The sequence below is a fragment of the Nothobranchius furzeri genome, chromosome 5 (genome assembly GCF_043380555.1).
Source record: "Nothobranchius furzeri strain GRZ-AD chromosome 5, NfurGRZ-RIMD1, whole genome shotgun sequence".
Classification (NCBI taxonomy): domain Eukaryota; kingdom Metazoa; phylum Chordata; class Actinopteri; order Cyprinodontiformes; family Nothobranchiidae; genus Nothobranchius; species Nothobranchius furzeri.
This window is the reverse complement of record NC_091745.1, coordinates 59,294,810-59,315,848: the sequence shown is the minus strand read 5'-3', so window position 1 is coordinate 59,315,848 and position 21,039 is coordinate 59,294,810. Positions and strand designations below refer to the sequence as shown.

At 44.4% G+C, this 21,039-nt stretch overlaps 1 protein-coding gene across 4 annotated transcripts in view; it reads left to right on the top strand.

Moving 5' to 3' along the window:
• Positions 1-21,039, top strand: part of col6a4a (collagen, type VI, alpha 4a) — a 46,188-nt gene that overhangs the window by 17,370 nt on the left and 7,779 nt on the right. For all 4 annotated transcript variants that reach the window (XM_015949593.3, XM_015949592.3, XM_070551799.1 and 1 more), the window contains 29 exons: positions 187-744; positions 3,064-3,642; positions 5,690-6,268; positions 6,336-6,688; positions 7,211-7,289; positions 7,495-7,640; positions 8,439-8,531; positions 9,109-9,162; positions 9,722-9,793; positions 9,868-9,894; positions 9,996-10,040; positions 12,031-12,084; positions 12,417-12,479; positions 12,647-12,712; positions 13,020-13,073; positions 13,283-13,318; positions 13,400-13,462; positions 13,675-13,737; positions 14,589-14,651; positions 14,821-14,883; positions 14,957-15,007; positions 15,090-15,125; positions 15,489-15,551; positions 15,687-15,749; positions 15,875-15,910; positions 17,620-17,656; positions 17,739-17,750; positions 18,113-18,606; positions 19,025-19,121. In XM_015949593.3, the coding sequence (XP_015805079.3) occupies positions 187-744; positions 3,064-3,642; positions 5,690-6,268; positions 6,336-6,688; positions 7,211-7,289; positions 7,495-7,640; positions 8,439-8,531; positions 9,109-9,162; positions 9,722-9,793; positions 9,868-9,894; positions 9,996-10,040; positions 12,031-12,084; positions 12,417-12,479; positions 12,647-12,712; positions 13,020-13,073; positions 13,283-13,318; positions 13,400-13,462; positions 13,675-13,737; positions 14,589-14,651; positions 14,821-14,883; positions 14,957-15,007; positions 15,090-15,125; positions 15,489-15,551; positions 15,687-15,749; positions 15,875-15,910; positions 17,620-17,656; positions 17,739-17,750; positions 18,113-18,606; positions 19,025-19,121 (3,999 nt within the window). The remainder of the gene's footprint in view (positions 1-186; positions 745-3,063; positions 3,643-5,689; positions 6,269-6,335; positions 6,689-7,210; positions 7,290-7,494; positions 7,641-8,438; positions 8,532-9,108; positions 9,163-9,721; positions 9,794-9,867; positions 9,895-9,995; positions 10,041-12,030; positions 12,085-12,416; positions 12,480-12,646; positions 12,713-13,019; positions 13,074-13,282; positions 13,319-13,399; positions 13,463-13,674; positions 13,738-14,588; positions 14,652-14,820; positions 14,884-14,956; positions 15,008-15,089; positions 15,126-15,488; positions 15,552-15,686; positions 15,750-15,874; positions 15,911-17,619; positions 17,657-17,738; positions 17,751-18,112; positions 18,607-19,024; positions 19,122-21,039) is intronic.

The following is a 21,039-nucleotide window of genomic DNA, read 5'->3' as shown; positions in this document are numbered from 1 at the left end:
CATGGAGGTTCTATAGGTAAATTCCTGGTTTTGTAAGGAGAGGTAATTCCAGGTGTGTTTGATTAGCGTTGCTGATTTTTTGAGGAGTTGTTCAAGCAGATGATGACCACACTGTCTCTGACTTATAATCGATTGATTCCAGAAGACCCAACAGATCTTAAGATGTTTGTTCTGACTTGTCCACAGTTTGCAAGGACATACCAGGTGACCTCCTGTTCCTCATCGATAGTTCTGGAAGCATCTACCCAGAAGACTACAAAAAAATGAAAGACTTTATGAAGTCCATCATCAGTACATCTTTTATAGGGGAGAACGATGTTCATGTTGGTGTCATGCAGTTTGGTACCACCCAGCAGCTGGAGTTCTCTCTCAAACAATACTTTACCAAGAAGGACATTCTGGTGGCGGTGGATGGCCTTCGTCAGATAGGTGGAGGAACACTGACAGGCCGAGCTATCAGCGAGGTGTCTCAATACTTCGATTCAGCCAGAGGGGGGCGCCCAGATCTACGACAGAGACTCATAGTTATCACCGATGGCGAATCCCAAGACCAGGTCAAAGATCCTGCTGAGGCTTTGAGGGCCAAGGGGGTGCTGGTCTATGCCATTGGAGTGGTGGATGCCAACACTACCCAGCTGCTGGAGATCAGTGGATCACCTGACAGGATTTACTCTGAGAGGGACTTTGACGCTTTGCAGGACCTGGAGAGACAGGTGTCCTTGGAACTGTGTGATCCAGAGAGAGGTGAGAATTGAAACCTTTTAGCTAAAGCTGCTCAATGGTATGTGTGAGCATCGATATCGCAATGTGCGCCCGCTGTTATGTCAGAGAACTTAAAGTTTTCTCACCTAATGTTACGAGTCCCTGAAATGCAGCAACCCACCAATCACAATCCGTTTATCATTTTCTGAATGTCATTGTTTATTTGATGTGTTAATCAACAACATACTGTGCCACAATTGGTTCAAATTACACACACAAGATGAGGGGGCAGTACTTAATAATTGAAGAGTTTGCCTGAGCAGAGGAGGGGTAACCCTTCACCTCTTAGATCAGGTAAGCTTACACATCAGGGTGAGCTTTAAACGTTATGATGAAAACTGCGATATGTTATGTTGGATTGGTGATGTAGGACTTAGTATAGTTATGAATTAGGGCTGCACGATATTAGGAAAACCTGTGATATGCGATAACAGATATTAATATTGCGATGACGATATTCCTTGCGATAAATAAAAACTTAACTCAGGAACAAAAATGATCAAAAACAAATAAATTCAAAAATGACACAAAAATTCATAAAAATGAGAAAATCAAAAGATGTGAGGAAAGGGGAAAAGAAAATGAACAAGAAAAGGCAATCAGTGGATCTCGGGAAATGCAGAATCAGCAGAAAGAGCAGAACAAAGCTAACTCAGGTGTTTGCTAATCATCAAAATGAAATGCCGTTGTTGGTACAAGATCTGCTCGGGTGCAAGATCGGCTCGGGTCCGTCGACTGCCGATGACGTCTAAGTATTTGATTGGCTGAACATGAACCTTCCGGAATTACGCAATCACGTTACGTTGTTATCACGTTACTTTGGTCCAGGCAAATCTTTCTTTTGGAAAGATGGACAACTTTTACAAAGAAATCCATCATTACCTCTTTGAAAATACACTTTCAGCATAGAGCTGCATGTATATTAGGGCTGAACGATTAACTGCATGTACAATTAAATTGCGATGTGACAAAAGGAGATTTTCTCATAGCAAAGGCTTCAATTTGGCAGCGAGTGGTTAGCGCAATGCTAATATACGTGGAAAAACCCATAGGAATGCTAATGCTAATATCACCAATTACATTATTACAAATTATGAATTAGAAACGTGCCAAATGATTACATTTGGAGTCTAATAGAAAGTAAAACTACCATCAATCAAATAAGTACAGACAGTTATTTTAGTAAAGCCAACTTTTGACTCCAGAGTTTTGGCTAGCAGCTATGAGCGTAACTGAACTACGCATGGACAAGACGTCAAAAACTAAACACAAAATACTTCAATAAACGGGACACACTTCTTTCCTGCAAATACAATTTCACAGGTGTTGCTAATATACCTATGATCCTTCAAGGGATGTGCTCAAAGAGGAGTTCAACATTATGAATAAAATATAGTGTTTTATTTTACAAATACCATTATAAACACAAACTTACGTCTTAAGAAACATTATTTTAATAATGAAACTGCTAAATTCTTTCCAACAGTATAGATGTGTAGCGTATTTTGTCCGAGTGGGTTTGCCGTACTTTGACGTCATCGGCAGTCGAAGGACCCCAAGCCGATCTTGCACCCGAGCAGATCTTGTATCGACACCGTCCGCATCGGGGGCGGGCGTCTAACCTATGAGAACCCAGAGCTCTATTTGATTTGTTTAAAAAAATCATGCTTCCGTGTGATTGACAGAATGCATTATGTGTAGCAAACGTTTGAGCTGACTATTCATTGCGACCTTTATCTGTTCTTCGCTATATGCATATTGCGCATGCTGATATCGCAATAACGATATATTTCCGATATATTGTGCAGCCCTAATATAAATTAATTATTCTTTTGGCAGATATTAAATGGACCCTTGTGAATGTAAACATTTTTTTAGATCTCATATGAGGCTTTAGTAAGTTAGACCTTTCTGAGTGTGTTTCTGAGTCCAAGGTGTTTATTGTGTCAACAGTTTTGAATGTATCATGTTACAAAAAGATGCTTATTTGACATGGAAAATGTCATTTACCTCTCACAGTACATAAAACACCAACGGGGTCATTTGTCATCCAGATGGCAGGAGTGCAGCATAACCTTAAGTACCATTAAAGTCATCTGTTGAACATTCTTGTATTTTTCAGTATCGCAGGGTTGGAATAAATTGCCTGGTGATTTTATTTTTTTACCATAAAACATCCAACAGTATCAGAAGCACTTTGGGGGTGATGCTGGAAGAGGTGCAGCAGGTTCAGGGTGCAGGAGGTCTTATTTCTGATCCACATTCAGCAATTCTTTTGTCTGTTTTCATTTTTCCTCCCAGACTGTAAGAAGACAGAACAAGCAGACATTATCTTCCTGGTGGATGGCTCCACCAGTATAACCCTACCCAAGTTCAGAAGCATGCAGAAGTTTATGCAGTCCATGGTGAACCAGACCACGGTTGGCAATGACCTGACTCGCTTCGGTGTCATCCTTTACGCCAACAACCCCAAGTCTATCTTCACTCTGAACCAGTACAGCACCAGACAGGAGGTTTTTAAAGCAATATCAGGACTGAAGTCTCAGTTTGGAGAAACCTTCACTGGAAAGGCCCTGAGGTACTCGCTCCAGTTCTTTGATGGTGAGCATGGAGGTCGGGCAGAGCTAAAAGTGCCTCAGATCCTAATGGTGATCACAGATGGAGATGCTACAGACCATCAAAGTCTGGTGGCGTCATCGGTGGCACTGAGGGACAAAGGAGTTCAGGTCTTCAGCATTGGAGTGGAAGGAGCCAACGTGACGCAGCTGGAGATCATGGCTGATCAGGACACGTCCAAAGTTTTCTATGTGGACAACTTTGCTGCCCTGGAAACGCTCCACAAGAACATCACCCAGGTGCTCTGCAACTACACCAAGCCAGGTAAGAAGGACAACACCTTCTCATGATATTGTCAATCTGGTCATACAAGGACAGACAGATATGTCCTCTAACACCAAGTCCATATTTTAGGCGTGCCTTTTCCAGGTTATTTCTGCACGACCAGTTTTGGTCCCCTGTAAGTGCAGACTGTGACGCCAGATGAAATCTTTTTCATCATGTCTCCTGCACACCCTGTATTGCTTTGATTAGGGTGTTCATATATGGGCTAATTCTGGTCCAAATAAGGCCGTCATGTATTGCTGTGGCCGTGTTGTGAGTTATTTCATGTCTCCATCTGCACAATTACAAAAAGACAATCCCCTTATGTCCAAATATAAAAAAATAAGTATAAATTCAGATAGTCCAGGTTGTGCTGAAAAGATTAATACTACAAAAGGCAGTAGTAATGGTGTTTGTTTTGGAAATACAAAGGAAAAATCTAAATGAACAAAAAATAGCAATTCACACCCTGGACCCCAGAGGGTTAAAGGTTGGATATGGAACAAGAACACCAAAGCAACATCTAGTATGTGTATGTTGTAGTTTCAACAATAGAACGAGGTTTCCAGCCATTGGGATACCAGATTAACTTTCGCTTTAGATCTTTTATGGTCGCTCCTCTTCTGTGAAGGACAAGGACATCTTCTGGGCTCTGGAGCAGCTGCTTGACTTGCCGAGTCTGCCATTTTCCAGCTTCGCTGTGTGAAGCAGACTGTTTACAGTATTTGGTAGCCCATAATGGTGCCCTCTATTGGCTGGTAGATGTAAACATAAACCAAGTCTCGTGCCCGTGAAAATAAATATTTGACAAGTTTTTACTTAAAATGTAGCTTTTAAGGAAATACTGTACCTTCATTCTGCACACCTATAAATATAGCTTTTCATTAAGTTGTTCCATGTTCAACCTTTAAATCTGAAACGTAGAAATAAAGACACAGTTGATTATTATTGCATCCTTACTAATCAGTCATTAGGGACATGCTTACATTAGCATTGCGAAGGATTTTCGCTAACGCCGATGCAAAGTGATCTACCAAAACTGCAGATTTGTATGATCTAACCTCACAAAGTTTAACAGAAATGAACAAAACTGACTTGAACAAACTTACCTTCAAACTACTGGAAGTGAGGTTCTAACTTAGCCAAATGGTATTTTCTTCTCCTTCTTCTTCTTTGAGATTTTAAAGAGACAATGTGTCTCTTTTCTGAGTATTTCTCTTATCCAATGGCACCATCTAATGGCTGACAAGCATATCACACAAAAAGTCTGTCGCTCAGCTTTTTTAAGCTGGCGACTTCACGTTTTTTGTTTATAAATGTGCTTCTGTAGCCAGCAAACAGAGCTAAAACACGTTGTTTTATGAGTTACTACTCTCATGTCATGTTGTGTTTTCATATTTTTGTATTTTAAAGACTTTCTTGTCCGTGAAAAGTTCATCAACTCTGCATCAGCCGAGGTATTCCTTGAATTTGAAGCAGTCTAACACTATTGGTTAGTTCTGTCAGCACTCAGTTTCCTATTGCACGGAGCTCTGTGGGGCAGGGGGCATGTTTAGCAAAAAAAAAAAAAAAAAAAAAAACGACATATTGGTTACATTATATCACAGCAAGACAATCACTTTTACGGATTTCTGAAAAACCGTACATAATTTCTGAAGGTAGAAAACTCCGGAAAGCTACTTTAATCTCTGGAAATATTCATCAAACTGTTGTTGAAAAAGAATTAATTGATGCTGAGTTGTTGAAAAATATTGGTGGCTTTGTAACAAATAACCATAAAAATTGGGTAAGTAGACGTGGGTCAAAGTCCCCGGACGACGCCATATTAGACAAGATGTTTCCTTCTACGCGAACCCGTGAGGACAGAATGCGTTTACTGATTATAAGCAGTGACAAAACTTTCACCATTCCTAAACATTGTTGTTTCACACACTTACCTCTTATATTTATCTGATCCTTTAACCCTCTGGCTGAATAGATCGGCTGTTTGTTTATGAGGTCCAGCTGTAGGGGGCGCGTAACGTGGATTTCCTCTTTGTGTTCCCAGTTTGTGAGAAACAGCAGGCTGACCTGGTTTTCCTCATCGACCAATCTGGGAGCATCGATACGTCCGACTACACCACCATGAAGAACTTCACAGTGGAAGTGGTGAACAGCTTTAAAGTCAGTGAGGATTTAGTGCGTGTTGGAGTGGCCCAGTTCAGCACCAATTTTCAGCACGAGTTCTACCTAAACCAGTTCTACACTGAGAAGGAGGTGTCCAGCCACATCCTGAGTATGAATCAGGTGGGTGGAGGCACCAACATCGGACTCGCCCTGGACTCCATCCGGGAATACTTTGAGGCTTTGCACGGCAGCCGTAGGTCTGCAGGAATCTCCCAGAATCTGATTCTGATCACAGACGGAGAATCACAAGACGACGTAGAAGATGCAGCTCTGCGTCTCAGAGCCCTGGGAATCGAGATGTTTGCCATCGGCGTTGGAGATGTGCACGATCTGGAGCTGCTGCAGATCACTGGTGATCCAGGTCGGCTGTTTACTGTCAACAACTTTGGCGACTTGGAGACCATCAAACAGAAGGTGGTTGACACCATCTGCAAGTCCGAAGTCCCTCTCAATCCAACAGGTGGGTCTGAAGTGTTTAATGGTTCTGATTGTCTTTTCCTGGCTAACATGATGGCATTCTGTTGCAGATTGCTCCATTGACATCGCCATGGGATTTGACATCTCTCACCGGACTGGAGCTGCTGGTGAGACGCTGGTCAGCGGCCAGAACAAGCTGCAGGCCTTCCTCCCAGAGATTGCCCACTACCTCTCCTCGGTACCACGCCTGTGCTGCACCAACGAGCCCATCAGCACCAGCTTAGGTTACCGTGTGGCAGGCCGGGACGGACGCCGCCTGCATGACTTCAACTTTGAGGCATACAGCGAGGATGTGGTGAAGAAGGTCATGAACCTGAGGTTGGACCAGCCTACTTACCTCAACTCGGCCCTGCTTAGATCCTTCCAGGAGAAGTTCCAGTCCGAGTCTAGAGCTGGTGTGAAGGTGAGCCGCTGTCCTCCCAGGATACATTAGGTCTTTTGGAGGGACTAATTGCTAAATCGACTCTTCGTTGTAATTGTTGGATAAAGCTGAATTTTCCTAATGGAAGTGAGCTGCTCTGGCCCAATTCTCCCGACCAGAACCATCCATCCTGACAGCATCTCTCTGCTGTTTCTGACCCATGTCCGATGATTTTGGACCATTTGTAGGAGTTCAGGAACGTTACTGAAATGGTTTTCAGAATGTTTAAAACGTTGGATATTTGTGTTTCTGTTCCTTGATACCAGAACAACAAATCTGGATCCAGAATCAGTTTAAATAATCTGTCGTAAATCTGACAGATTTATGGTCGCGTAAACACATTTTGGATGGATTTATTTTGACTGTAACAAGCTTTATTTGTTTGGATTCCTTTAATTAAAGATCAGATGGTTCCAGACTGATGCGTTCATAATAAATCACTGATCCTTCTATAGCCTGAAGTTGTTTCAGGGACTTTAGTTTAACGTGTGGCTGATCCATCAGGTTCTGGTGATCTTCTCAGATGGACCCGATGAAGACGTGATGGTCCTACAGAGAGAATCAGAACGGCTGCGACAGTCTGGTAAACTACACACCACGCACTCAGAGTCTGTGTGTTAGCTGCTCTGACGGTGTGTGTGTGTGTGTGTGTGTGTGTGTGTGTGTGTGTGTGTGTGTGTGTGTGTGTGTGTGTGTGTGTGTGTGTGTGTGTGTGTGTGTGTGTGTGTGTGTGTGTGTGTGTGTGTGTGTGTGTGTGTGTGTGTGTGTGTGTGTGTGTGTGTGTCTAGGAGTCAACGCTCTGCTCATTGTTGCTCTGGAGGGCGTCCGTGACGCCACTCAGCTGCAGATGGTTGAGTTCGGACGGGGATTTAACTACAAACTTCCTCTGAGCATCGGCATGCCGAGCGTCGGCAGCACGGTCCTCAAACAGATTGTGAGTTTCTTTCAGAACACAACAGCTCACAGAAGATCAAACATCACTGTTCATGTCTGGAGTTCCAGCTCACTCGAGTCTATTGTTCTGTTTTTTATCCTGAGAATTCAGTTTTTGTATTCATGAGTTTTGATGATTTAAGTTTTAATCTGAAAAAAACTCCTGTCAGTATAGGTCAGGATTTCAGCTCTGAGCGCTCCGACTGGAGGCTGGAGATCTGCTGTGTTTCCGGCAGTAATCAGAGCTGTTCCTGTTCCTCAAAAACCAGAACTCGTCCAACTTTCTCTCAATTGCTTCGAAATAGCAGCTGTCCCTACAAATCCAGACATTCCTCATTATTCGATCCAACAGAATATGCCTCACTGGACCTTCAGGATTAAGCAATAAGAAATTCTTTTACAGGAAAAATGTTTCCCCTTTCCTGACGCTTCCGATGTCTGGGAACAAAAAGAACAAAAGTCCTCGGGGACATGTTTACTGCAGAAAACATTCAGGTTGCTTATTTTCAAAGGAAATCCCAGATTACTTCAGTGGTTTTTCTTCAATGTGACTGAATCAGCTCCTTCATGAGTTTAACACTGATCGGCTGGTTCAGGATGGGTGGGCATCACGTTAGAGCCAAAAAGCATCAGGATGGAACCACATCAGGGTTAATAGTCCCTGTCGGTGTCTCCTCAGAGTTCAGCTCAGAAACAACAAGCTCCACAGAAGGAATCTGGTTCTGCATCCTGCAGCAGATCAAAACCCTCCCAGACGTTCAAGTCTAAGAGTTCTCCAATGTCTGTGTTCTTCCTGCAGGATGCCGTGTCGGACCGGGAATGCTGCAACGTCACGTGCAAATGTTCAGGACACGAAGGCATCCGTGGCTCTCGGGGGCCTCCAGGACCAAAGGTGACTGGAATGCACACATGCTTCAACTTTAAAGTTTTCATGAGTTAGAAGGAGGCTGAGAGGAAGCAGAACGTTAATGCAGCAGAGGGGTCAGAGTTCAACCTATACTGTTACACAAAGAAAGGGTTTTCCCTGGATCCTGAGAGGAATCTGATTCCCCTCAGCTTTCATCTGCATCCTGTTTTCATCTGAATCAAACTGAGGTCAGAGAGAAAATGTCTGTTGTTAAAGTAAATCTATAAGATTTCAGATTCAGGCTTCTTGGTTTATCTCTAAACAACAAGAGAAAAGACGCCAGAACAGACCAGACCAGATGGAGCTGCAGCTGTTAGATAGATCTGGATTTCTGCTCATTTATTCAATTATCAAATATCCTGAAAAACAGAATGGATGAATGATAGATTGTTTTTATTGTTTTCTGAATATTTTTAGGCTCATCATCAGTTTACATTAGTGCCAGTGAAGAAAATCAGCTGCTAATTAAAAACTAATGAATTAAGCCTGTTTGGGTTCTCCTGTATGTTTACGTTGAGTTTTAGTTCAGGTTCTCGTGTCTAAAGCTGCTGTTTGTCTCCAGGGTGTGCCGGGACAGAGGGGATACCCTGGATTCCCCGGAGAGGAGGGCGTTGCTGTAAGAGCCTCTTCATCACCTCATCATCCACACACACACACACAAACAGGGTTCTCCTGCTCAGGTCATATTCATAGTTTTAGGTTCTTTTAGAACCAGGTTTCACTTTAAAATAAACTCACATCATTTCTCCATAAAGTCACTTGTTTTCATGGATCAGAGTCACACAGGGATGAGGAAACACTGAATCAGTTATTTAAACAAAACAAAGTCCAACAGATTTATTTTAGGAGGATTTTATTCGTTTTTCAGAAGCATCGGAGGGTGGTTAAAAGACAAAAGCTCAATAAACGTGTTTATTCTAGTTCCTGTTTAGCAGAACAAGTCCTAAAAACAGCGGACCGGGTTGGGTTTGAAAACAGCGAGAAGTTTCACAGAAACCTGACTGTTTGGTTTGACCTGCAGAGGAAGTTCTACTGGGTCCTGACTGTTTCAGCTGATATAAAACAACAAAACCCACGAAAAAATTGTTACAGAACTGCTGATTCAGTGATTGTAGATCAGCTGTAGGCACCTGGGCAGGTTTGGTTAGATGTTGAGCTGCAGCTGGTCTCTGCAGGGTGAGAGGGGCTATCCTGGACCTTTTGGACCTCCTGGAGTCCAAGGCTGTTCTGGACTCAGAGGACAGAAGGTATGACCCGGTTATTGAAGATTTATTCACTGATGACCCATCAGTGGTCTGACTGCTGCTGCTCGTCTCTGCAGGGGAACCGAGGTCTTCGGGGGAACCGGGTGAGTATCTCGGATCGGGCCACGGTCAGGCTGGTGTGACGTGAAGTTTTGGAGCAGTAGAGACCAGATTCTCATCTCAAGCTTTTATTCTAACATTTCAGGGTGAAGATGGAGAGGACGGATTGGATGGAATCAATGGAGAACAGGTACCAGCATCTTTATCATGTGGTGTTAGGTCTGAGGGAAGACAAAGTAAGTGTGGAGTCACTTCAGCAGATTATCTCACAAACTAGTTTCAACAGTCAGAATCAAGCTGTAGAAACCCGTCCAGCTAGCTACTAACAACCAATAGCCAGGCGCCTCATTTATGAAGCTGGCTCACACACAAAACAGGTCTGAAAGCTGCGTACGTCTGTCATGGTCTGTGTCTGCATCTCACCTCATGTGTCTCCTTTTGTCCTCATTCATCTCTAGGTGCTCCTTTTATGTCTTCTAGTGCCCTCATGTGTCATGTTTGCGTCTTACTCATGTGTCTCCTGGTGTTCCCCATTTGCCCTCTAGGTTTCCCTCCTCAGACTTCCCTCTCCTAGGTCCTGTGCTCTCTTGGCCCCCTCTTAGCCACGCCCCTATAGTTTCTTTTTGTAGTGTTTTCCTTTAGTGTCAGCTTCCCCTTAGAATATTAGTTATGGTTCATGCCTTCTGGTCTTTTGTTTTTCTCTTAGGTCATTTTCCTTTGTTACAGCCTTTCATTATTTAGTGTGTTTTTCCCCACCAGTGTTTTCTTCCTCCTCCCTGAGTTAGTAATTATGTTCACCTGGTCCCTCTCCCCACACACCTGCAATTCATCTCCCGCTCATCTTCCTAGTCTATATAAGCCCTGTCTTGTCTCTATGAGGTTGTCGGTCCATTGTATTTCTGTCAGCGTTGTTCGTGCTCTGTCTGAGCTTTTCGTCTCTAGGTCTTCGTGCTCTTAGTGAGCTTCTAGGTTTTTTTTGGTGCTCTAAGAGAGCTTTGGGTGTCCTGTGCTCCAGGGCTTTTGGACTTTGGCTCGCTGCCTTGGATTTATTTTTGTTTTTTTATCCTGCAAATAAAAGGGTTTTTACTTTGAATTGACTTCTGCCTCTTGTCTGGGTAATCTGCATATTTGGGTCCTAAACATCCCCTCAACGTGACAACGTCACTTCCTATGCAAACTTTATGATTTATAGAAAAAAAAACGTGATGGGGAAATGTGGCGAACCTCGACCCTGGTGTGAGCACATGTAGGAGACGGGGAAACTGGCAGCACAGTCGCTGAGATGCTAACATGGTGAATTTAAGCCACAATTACAGATTTGTCCTTCCTGTCACACACACACACATACACACACAATCACAAAACCAACAGTTTCTACTGGGCCTGATGTTAGACCTGCTTTGGCACCCCTCTATGGAGGTACACCTGCGGCAGGAATTAGTCAACAGGTGGGCTGATATTTGTCATTTCCTGCTTATAGCCTCTTTGGGTTCAATTAAATGTTTCCCTTTGATCTAGAGGATGTCAGTCATCCCTGAGCACCACAATGTAGCCATTTTGAACGGCATATTAAAATGATTAAAATCCTCTTTGCCACCATTGTCAGATCTGATTACTTCATGTCCACCACAGATCTGGCTGTCCCTCTTACAGAGTTCACCACAGCAACAACGCTGCACCACTCTGTCTCTACCTCACCCACAACCACCTCAATTTCAGTCTTAGTGAAACAGTTTTCTAGACCTTTCAGTTGAAATGCCACCAATCCGCCAGCTTATCTAGAATATTCAGAAGGTCCATAGCATTGACCCTTTATGGCAGAAAGTGGAGGTGGGATGTGATCTGAACACATTTATAGAAAGAGTGTGATTTATAAAGCAGATATTGTGAGCAGCCGTGTGTAAGCCATGTCTTATTGGTCGGAAGATTACCTTGTATAAGTAAATAATTTTTAATGAGCCTAAGTAGAGTTTTAGTAAAGAATCTTTGCAAAGTTTTATTAATGAGGCCCCAGGAGCTCAACACTAAATAAAAGCTTCAGTCTGACAAACTGGATACTTGCTTTACCGACTAAACAGAAGTTAAACTCCTGTTTTTTTTTTTTTATCTGCGAGGAAATGAGTGGGTGTATTCAGGAAACCAGCTGATTGGAGGGATTTTTCTCCTGTTCTGTGTTTCAGGGCATGACGGGTCGAGATGGAGCTCGAGGAGAACGAGGAAACTCAGGAAACCCAGTAAATGTCCACCAACCTCTAGAAATGTTTCACTATCCAACAGAATAAAGCTTTGTCTTAATCATTCATCATGCCTGCATGAAACACATCAACATGCTGCTTTATGTTTTTATCTGATTCTTTTATCTGTTAATGACCGACACAAACAGCTGCTGATTGTATGGTTCAGATCCATTTAGGCCCTAGCCAGGTTCATCAGGTCCTCCTGGGATTGTGTGTGATCAGTTTGCTAGTTCCCACTAACTACAGCGTCACACTCAGCTGTCCGAGTTAATCTCAAGGCTTTGACCTTTGACCCCCAACAGGTCAACTGATTGCATTGTTTCCTTTAGGGAATCCCAGGTATCCAAGGGGAGCCAGGTCTGAAAGGACAACGAGGACTGAGAGGAGATCCGGTGAGTGGTTGTCCCCATGCGTGTGTGTGTGTGTGTGTGTGTGTGTGTGTGTGTGTGTGTGTGTGTGTGTGTGTGTGTGTGTGTGTTTGTGTGTGTGTGGGTGTGTGTGTGTGTGTGCTTCCCCCCTGAGACCAGCTGGACAAAGCTCCTGTTCTGTTGTGTTGCAGGGAGAACCAGGAGCTGATAACGCCTCTCCAGGACCCCGAGGAGAACGTGGCAACCCAGGTTTACCAGTAAGAAACCTAAACTGCTCACCTGTTGTGATAAAGGGTGAAGGGATTTCTGGTGTGTTTTATGTTGTCAGGTGAGTTCAGCTTTTAAAGAGAAAATAAAAGGAACAGCGTGTCAGGGGAGGTTTGTTCCTGCTGGCAGCAACGCCGTCTGCTTGTTTCTAAATAATAAGTCTAGTTTCAGACCCTGGCCTAAGTTCTGTTAGGAACTTCAAACGTTATCAGCAGCACACAGATCCTGCTTGGTTCTGCTGTTTGGTGGTTCTTATCTAATCTGGGTCACAATGCTGAGATGTCTTTCAACTAACAGGGAGGTCCTGGACAGGATGGCCAGCCGGGCGGGAGCGGCGGCGCCGGAAACCCGGTGAGCCTTCATGCTTTTATTTTGTTTACTCCAGGAAGTGTCAGAAGGTGCTGAAGGGTCTGTTCGGATTAGATCAATCACCCATCGGATTTAGAGACAATCTTCTCCAAAGCTATCTACAGACCCTCGTGTTGCTGTCATGTCGTCCTGATTTGACGGTTCCATTATAAACCAGACTTCATTTATCTTTGCATGTTTTTGCTCCTCAGGGTCCAGACGGAAGAAGAGGTCCTTCTGGTGAGAAGGTATAAAAGCAAATAATGTCTGGGTTCCATCAGAGCTGCTTTACACACACCAGCAAACACATTTCCTCTGTGGTTCTGCAGGGACAGACCGGAGAGCCCGGTTCTCCTGGACTACAAGGCAGCGCAGGTGCTTCTGGTCCTCAGGTGAGTCCTCAGAGTTGGACTTAGAACCCATACCTGGTTTAGTCTTTAGCTCAGGTCCAACTGCTGCTCTGTGGAGACTTCAGCTTTCATCCAAATGAGATCAAACCGACCTCCAAAGAGACTCATTCTGAATTTAAACTAAATGAATCATTTTTTTATCCTAATTAGGTCTTAGGGTTCAGAGTCCTGAAGTGGTTTGTTTGTCTCTGCAGGGTCCCAGAGGGGTCAGAGGTCAACCAGGACAGAAAGGAATCCCAGGCCTTCCTGGACCTCAGGTACGCTCACCTGTGATTTTTATCTTGAACGTTTAACATCAATGATAAAAAAAATAAAATAAATATTTTAAATTAAAAGTAAACACACAATGTGGTAACACCTTACAATTAGGGTCCCTTTATTAATGTTTCTTAATGCATTATTAAGCATTGGTTCCTTTATTAACCCAGTTATCTCATCTAAAAGATGAGAGGTCTGTAATTTTCATCGTAGGTTTACCTCAACTTTGAGAGTCAAAATGAGAAAAAAAAATACAGAAAATCACATTATCTGATTTTTAAAGATTTTTATTTTGCAAATTATAGTGGAAAATAAGTATTTAGTCAATAATAAAAGACTAGCTCAATACTTTGTTATAAACCCTTTGTTGGCAATGACAGAGGTCAAACGTTTTCTGTAAGTTTTGGTTTTCACACGCTGTTGCTGGTATTTTGGCCCATTCCTCCACGTAGATTTCCTCTACAGCGGTGATGTTTTGGGGCAACACAGACTTTCAACTCCCTCCAAAGATTTTCTATGAGGTTGAGATCTGGAGCCTGGCTAGGCCACCCCAGGACCTTGAAATGCTTCTTACAAAGCCACTCCATTACCTGGGTGGTGTGTTTGGGATCACTGTCATGCTGAAAGACCTAGGAGCATTTCATCTTCAATGCCCTTGCTGGTGGAAGGAGGTTTTCACTCAAAATCTGACGATACATGGCCCCATTCATACTTTCTTTTACACGGATCAGCCGACCACCACAACATCTAATCTGTGGCATCTTCATGTGACCTTTATGGGTGCATTCAGGGAAGCTGGGAAATCTGAAAGCCGGAGCTGCTTTGACTATGACACAGTGCTTGTTTGCAGGGTGCATCTGGACCAGTAGGAGAACTGGGTCAAGCGGGCCGCCGCGGTGCCAATGGGCCAAAGGTGTGTCATGTCTTAATGTCTCGTGTTTGGAAGAAAACTCTCACCAGGACCAAGTCCTCTATAGTGGCAGGTTCTGGAATAAAATGGTCTTAAACAAATGAAAGAAGTCCAGCTGCCGTCAAACTGGTTCAGTTGTCTGCATTGTGTTTACAAACTGTTCTTTTTGAAGGGTCAACCAGGAGATCCAGGTGACCTGGGTTCTTCAGGACCACTGGGGCCTAGAGGAAGCCCGGTAGGATGCGTTTCTTGTTTGTTGAGGTGTTTTCTGTGACTTTGTGTTTAGAATGGCCTGGTCTGCATTTCAGGGTCAGGATGGCAGAGACGGTTATGGACTGGCAGGACACAAAGGAGCGAAGGTACCGTTCATCTCAAAGAATCAGTCAGACATCAGGAGGTTCTTTCCCTCCTCTGACTTTACTGATGTTTCTCTCTTCACAGGGAGATCCGGGTTTCCCTGGATTCCCAGGTCTCATGGTGAGTCCGCTTCCACTGCAGAATACTTAAAGTTCTGATTCAGACCACATACTCTCAGATCAACAATACTTTATTAGGAGTTTGAATCCTGGGAAGCTGAAAGTTCTGTGTGAGTTCAGAGAAGCTGCAACATCAGAAGGTCCTCCAGCCCTCTGAGGGGGAGGTGGACTATCAGAACATCAGTTCTCCAAGTTTGGGTCCAGCAGACCATCCTATCCCACAGCTGAAGCTTGGTGTTATTTAGTAGATCAGTAAACAGAACCAGGATGTTTTGAGAAGATCCACTCGCCGATTCAAGTTTATGTTACAGAACCACGCGTGAAATAACACCTTCATTTATTTTGGTTCTGGTTCCTCCTGCAGGGGGAGGATGGGCTGCAGGGACCCAAAGGACTACCGGGTCGCAAAGGGAACCGGGGTCGAGGGGTGAGTGTTGGAACCCCCCGGGTATCAGCAGCAGCACCAGCTTATTAACGTGTGTGTGTGTGTGTGTGTGTGTGTGTGTGTGTGTGTGTGTGTGTGTGTGTGTGTGTGTGTGTGTGTGTGTGTGTGTGTGTGTAGGGTAACTCGGGCCTAACCGGAGAATCGGGCATTTCTGGAGATCCTGGATATCCGGGTCACGCGGTGAGTGTTGGAGCTAATCCTGATTCAAATTCAAACGGGTTCTGACTGAAGAACCCTATCAGAACCAGAACAAGATCCAACAAAAGTTAGAGGCATTGATCGCATGATGTTGTCTGTCTCTGTAGGGTCCTCGAGGTCCTCCTGGAGTCAGAGGCATGACTGTAAGTCCACCTGAGAAACCTGTTAACCTGTACATGTTCACTTCTGCACACACTAACACACCTGTACATGTTCACTTCTGCACACACTAACACACCTGTACATGTTCACTTCTGCACACACTATCACACCTGTACATGTTATCGTCTGCACACACTATCACACCTGTACATGTTCACGTCTGCACACACTAACACACCTGTACATGTTCACGTCTGCACACACTATCACACCTGTACATGTTCACGTCTGCACACACTAACACACCTGTACATGTTCACGTCTGCACACACTATCACACCTGTACATGTTCACGTCTGCACACACTATCACACCTGTACATGTTCACGTCTGCACACACTATCACACCTGTACATGTTCACGTCTGCACACACTATCACACCTGTACATGTTCACGTCTGCACACACTAACACACCTGTACATGTTCACGTCTGCACACACTATCACACCTGTACATGTTCACGTCTGCACACACTATCACACCTGTACATGTTCACGTCTGCACACACTAACACACCTGTACATGTTCACGTCTGCACACACTATCACACCTGTACATGTTCACGTCTGCACACACTAACACACCTGTACATGTTCACGTCTGCACACACTATCACACCTGTACATGTTCACGTCTGCACACACTATCACACCTGTACATGTTCACGTCTGCACACACTAACACACCTGTACATGTTCACTTCTGCACACACTAACACACCTGTACATGTTCACTTCTGCACACACTAACACACCTGTACATGTTCACTTCTGCACACACTATCACACCTGTACATGTTATCGTCTGCACACACTATCACACCTGTACATGTTCACGTCTGCACACACTAACACACCTGTACATGTTCACGTCTGCACACACTATCACACCTGTACATGTTCACGTCTGCACACACTAACACACCTGTACATGTTCACGTCTGCACACACTATCACACCTGTACATGTTCACGTCTGCACACACTATCACACCTGTACATGTTCACGTCTGCACACACTATCACACCTGTACATGTTCACGTCTGCACACACTATCACACCTGTACATGTTCACGTCTGCACACACTAACACACCTGTACATGTTCACGTCTGCACACACTATCACACCTGTACATGTTCACGTCTGCACACACTATCACACCTGTACATGTTCACGTCTGCACACACTAACACACCTGTACATGTTCACGTCTGCACACACTGACACACCTGTACATGTTCACTTCTGCACACACTGACACACCTGTACATGTTCACGTCTGCACACACTATCACACCTGTACATGTTCACGTCTGCACACACTATCACACCTGTACATGTTCACGTCTGCACACACTATCACACCTGTACATGTTCACGTCTGCACACACTGACACACCTGTACATGTTCACGTCTGCACACACTATCACACCTGTACATGTTCACGTCTGCATACACTGACACACCTGTACATGTTCACGTCTGCACACACTATCACACCTGTACATGTTCACGTCTGCACACACTGACACACCTGTACATGTTCACGTCTGCACACACTAACACACCTGTACATGTTCACTTCTGCACTTATCTGCACACACTGACACACCTGTGCATGTTCACGTCTGCACACACAAACACATCTGTATGTGTTCATGTCTGACACCTGTTCTGTTGTGTCAGGAGTGTCAGCTGGTCACCTACATCAGGGACAACTGTGGTGAGTTTCAGACTCTTTTTAGGTTCTTCTCCAGAGATCTGCAGATCTTCTCTAAATCTCTGAATCTGTTTTCTCCTCACAGCTTGTTCCCACGGTACGTACTTTCTCTAACCAACTCTGACCCATGAGATCAGACCATTTGGTTCTGTCCAAACCTAGAAGCACCACAAGCATGTTCTCTCAGGTCTTTAGTGCTGCAGTGGTTAGTGATGAAGACCCTGATGCCACCAGGAGAACCAGCACATGGAGGTGGATGAGTGAACATGTTTCATTTCAGGATAAGGTGGAACCACTATACTAGGTTCTGGTTCTGGTTCTGTCAGCAGGTGTAAAATCATCACATCCATTCTGATGTAGAACAACTGTTTTCTACCGCTATGGTGTTTGTCGTAGGAGAGTGGGACCAGAACTGAGTCAGGACTAAACAGAGCCCTTATGCGTTGTGTTGGTCTTCAGGTCGCTCCGAGTGCCCGGCCTACCCCACTGAGCTGGTCTTCGGGCTGGACATGTCTGTCGATGTGACACCTGTGGCCTTTGAACGGCAGCGTTCCGCTCTTCTGGCTCTGTTGGAGAACATCAACATTGCAGAAAGCAACTGTCCAACAGGTGCCCGGGTCGCTGTGGTGGGATTCAGCACCTTCACCAAACACCTGATCCGCTTCCAGGATTACCGCCGCAAATCCCAGCTGATCGAGGCCGTGCAGAACATCGCCCTGGAGAGGACGTCCAACAAACGGCACCTCGGTGCTTCGATGCGCTTTGTGGGCCAGAACATATTCAAACGTGTGCGAGCAGGAACGATGATGAGAAAAGTGGTGGTTTTCTTCTCTAATGGAGCTTCTGAGGATGATAATGAGATATTAACTGCCGTTATGGAGTACCGGGCCCAGAACATCATCCCAGCTGTCATCTCTCTAAAAGAGGCTCCTGGTGTTCGTGTAGCCATGCAGGTAGGTCCACAACATCTCAGACAGAACCAAGTTCTGATTAAATCACAGCAGGTAAATTTCGGTCAAAGACTGGGTCCAGAAGCAGGTTCCTGATCTGGTTCTGTTGGCTTCGTCTAGCTGTGACCTTCTCAGGATGTTTCCACTCTTGCAGTTCAGTTCCTCTGGTTCCTCAGGTGGGAACGTTCAGTCTGCTTACTGGTTAGCTTATCTGGAGGCGGGATTACTAGAAGGTTGTATGTTCTGTTCTTGGACTTGTTAGGGTTTGAACTCTTTGTCATGGAGCTCCACTTCAACAGCTGGTGAACCTGAACCATCTGCTCCTTCTCCAGTAACGGAATCTCAGCTGTGGGATGAAGCAAGTTTCATACTGTAGATTACTTTCTACCAGTCGTGACTTAGAGCTGCTGTTTCCTTTCAGGTGGATGACTCCGGGAACTCTATCTTCACTGTTCTGACAAGGCAGCAGAACCTGGCCTCTGATCTGAAGAAAGTCCAGAACTGTGCCATCTGTTATGGTAAGAAGGTCCCTTTAAAATTAGACCAGGACCTCTGAGCCGGTTCATGACTCTTGATCCAGTCCAGAACTCCTTATTCAGGCAAGAAAAGAAGTCAGACATTTATATTTAATAGAACAGACTCAATGAACTTGAAAGACGAGAACCAGGACCTAAAAGATGCTTCGTCCTTCAAAGCTGTTTGGAAATCAGCTGATTGGAGCTGTTTTGTATGTTTTACAGATTCAGCTAAATAATCAGAACCAATAATCAATTTTATCTGTTATCCACATGAGCAATCATTTATTTCCAGCAGCTCTGACTGAACTGTTTTTGCATCATTGTGTCAAAAGCAGAAAGATCTTATAGGACGCAGGTCAGCATGAAGGCAGCATGATGTAGTTTAGAATATTCTGGTAGAGTCCGATCAATTCCAACTGAAAGTTCACTGTTTTATAGTGTTATATTAAAGGGGTAGAAGAATGGAACGCCATGTTTTTCTTGCTGTTGAACAAAGGCAGTATGGGTGGTCATATTTAGCAGACCAAAAAGCCAGAGCCATGTGTCTCAGCAGCTTTCTAAACTAGTAACCTTAAAAAGGCGACGGAGAAACGTTTCATTCCGAGAAAAGCTGGTTTAACACGTCATAAGTTAGACATGCCTCCTTAAATTATCCTTAAATGCCCCTTTAGGGTCAGCAGTAGCTCAACAGGTTGAGCGGGTTGTCCAGTAATCGTAAGGTTGCAGGTTCGATCCCGGCTCCGGACAGAGAATTCTGCTGTTGTGTCCTTGGGCAAGACACTTAACCCACCTTGCCTGCTGGTGGTGGTCGGAGGGCGCCTGTGCTCGGCAGCCTCGCCTCTGCCAGCGCGCCCCAGGGCTACATCGTAGCTCATCCCCACCAGTGTGTGAATGTGTGTGTGGATGGATGAATGATACACTGTAGTGTAAAGCGCTTTGGAGTCCTTACTCTGAGAGGCGCTATACAAGTGTGGGTCATCATCATTTAAATCTGTATGTCCCAGCTCACCAAACTTTCAGCAATATATAAACGCTGGTCGCAGTAATGCTAACAGCAGAACAATGATAGACCACGCTACTGCTAACGCTAGCCTGAGCTACCACTAACAGCCTTGTTGGATCAGAGGAAAATAACAAAGACGACTGTTGGAGCCCAAGGACGTGTTGGGAATATCCAGATTATGAATGATTGCAAGATAGTTCCGTTCCGTTCCGCTCGTGTCCTCTTCCTCGTTTGTCTGCAAACCCTCTCTCTACACCTCAGTGAACTGGCACTTTGCAGAAAAATCTCTCTGCAGCCCCGACAGTCACTTTTCCCTTCAATATGCTAATGTTTTAATTAGCTAAACTGATGGTAGTTCTTGGGTGCTAATGCTAATTTTGTGTTATTTTGAGCTAAACTATTCACCAGCGTGTTTAAGTAGCCCAACTTTACCTAGCTGCATTAATGCTTTACAGCAATGTTGAGCCGAGGCTTCTTCGGTACCCTAAATATTTAAGAAACTGCTGAAAAAGCTAACAGCTAGCAGCAGAGCTAACTTTTTGGCAGAGGTGGGTTTTAGAGAACAAGCTCAGAGCAAACACCCACATGGTGCGCGCCTCCAACGGCAGCATGAGTTAGAAGACAGCAGCAGGTCATTTGGCTGCTTTTACTTCTTTCTGCTACAATTTAATAGTAATGGGAATTCCGGCTCTTTTTAGAGAGCCGGTTCTTTTGGCTCAGCTCACCAAAAAGAGCCGGCTCTTTCGGCTCCCAAGTGGCTCCTCAGATTTTCTGTTGCGTACATTTATAACCAAAATAATGCAAAACTATGTGTAAAATGATTTACTAATGTAAAAAAATTCAATATATCAAATATTTATCATTTCTATGGATTTGATAACTGAACACTTTAAGAAATCTCCACTTTCTGACTGC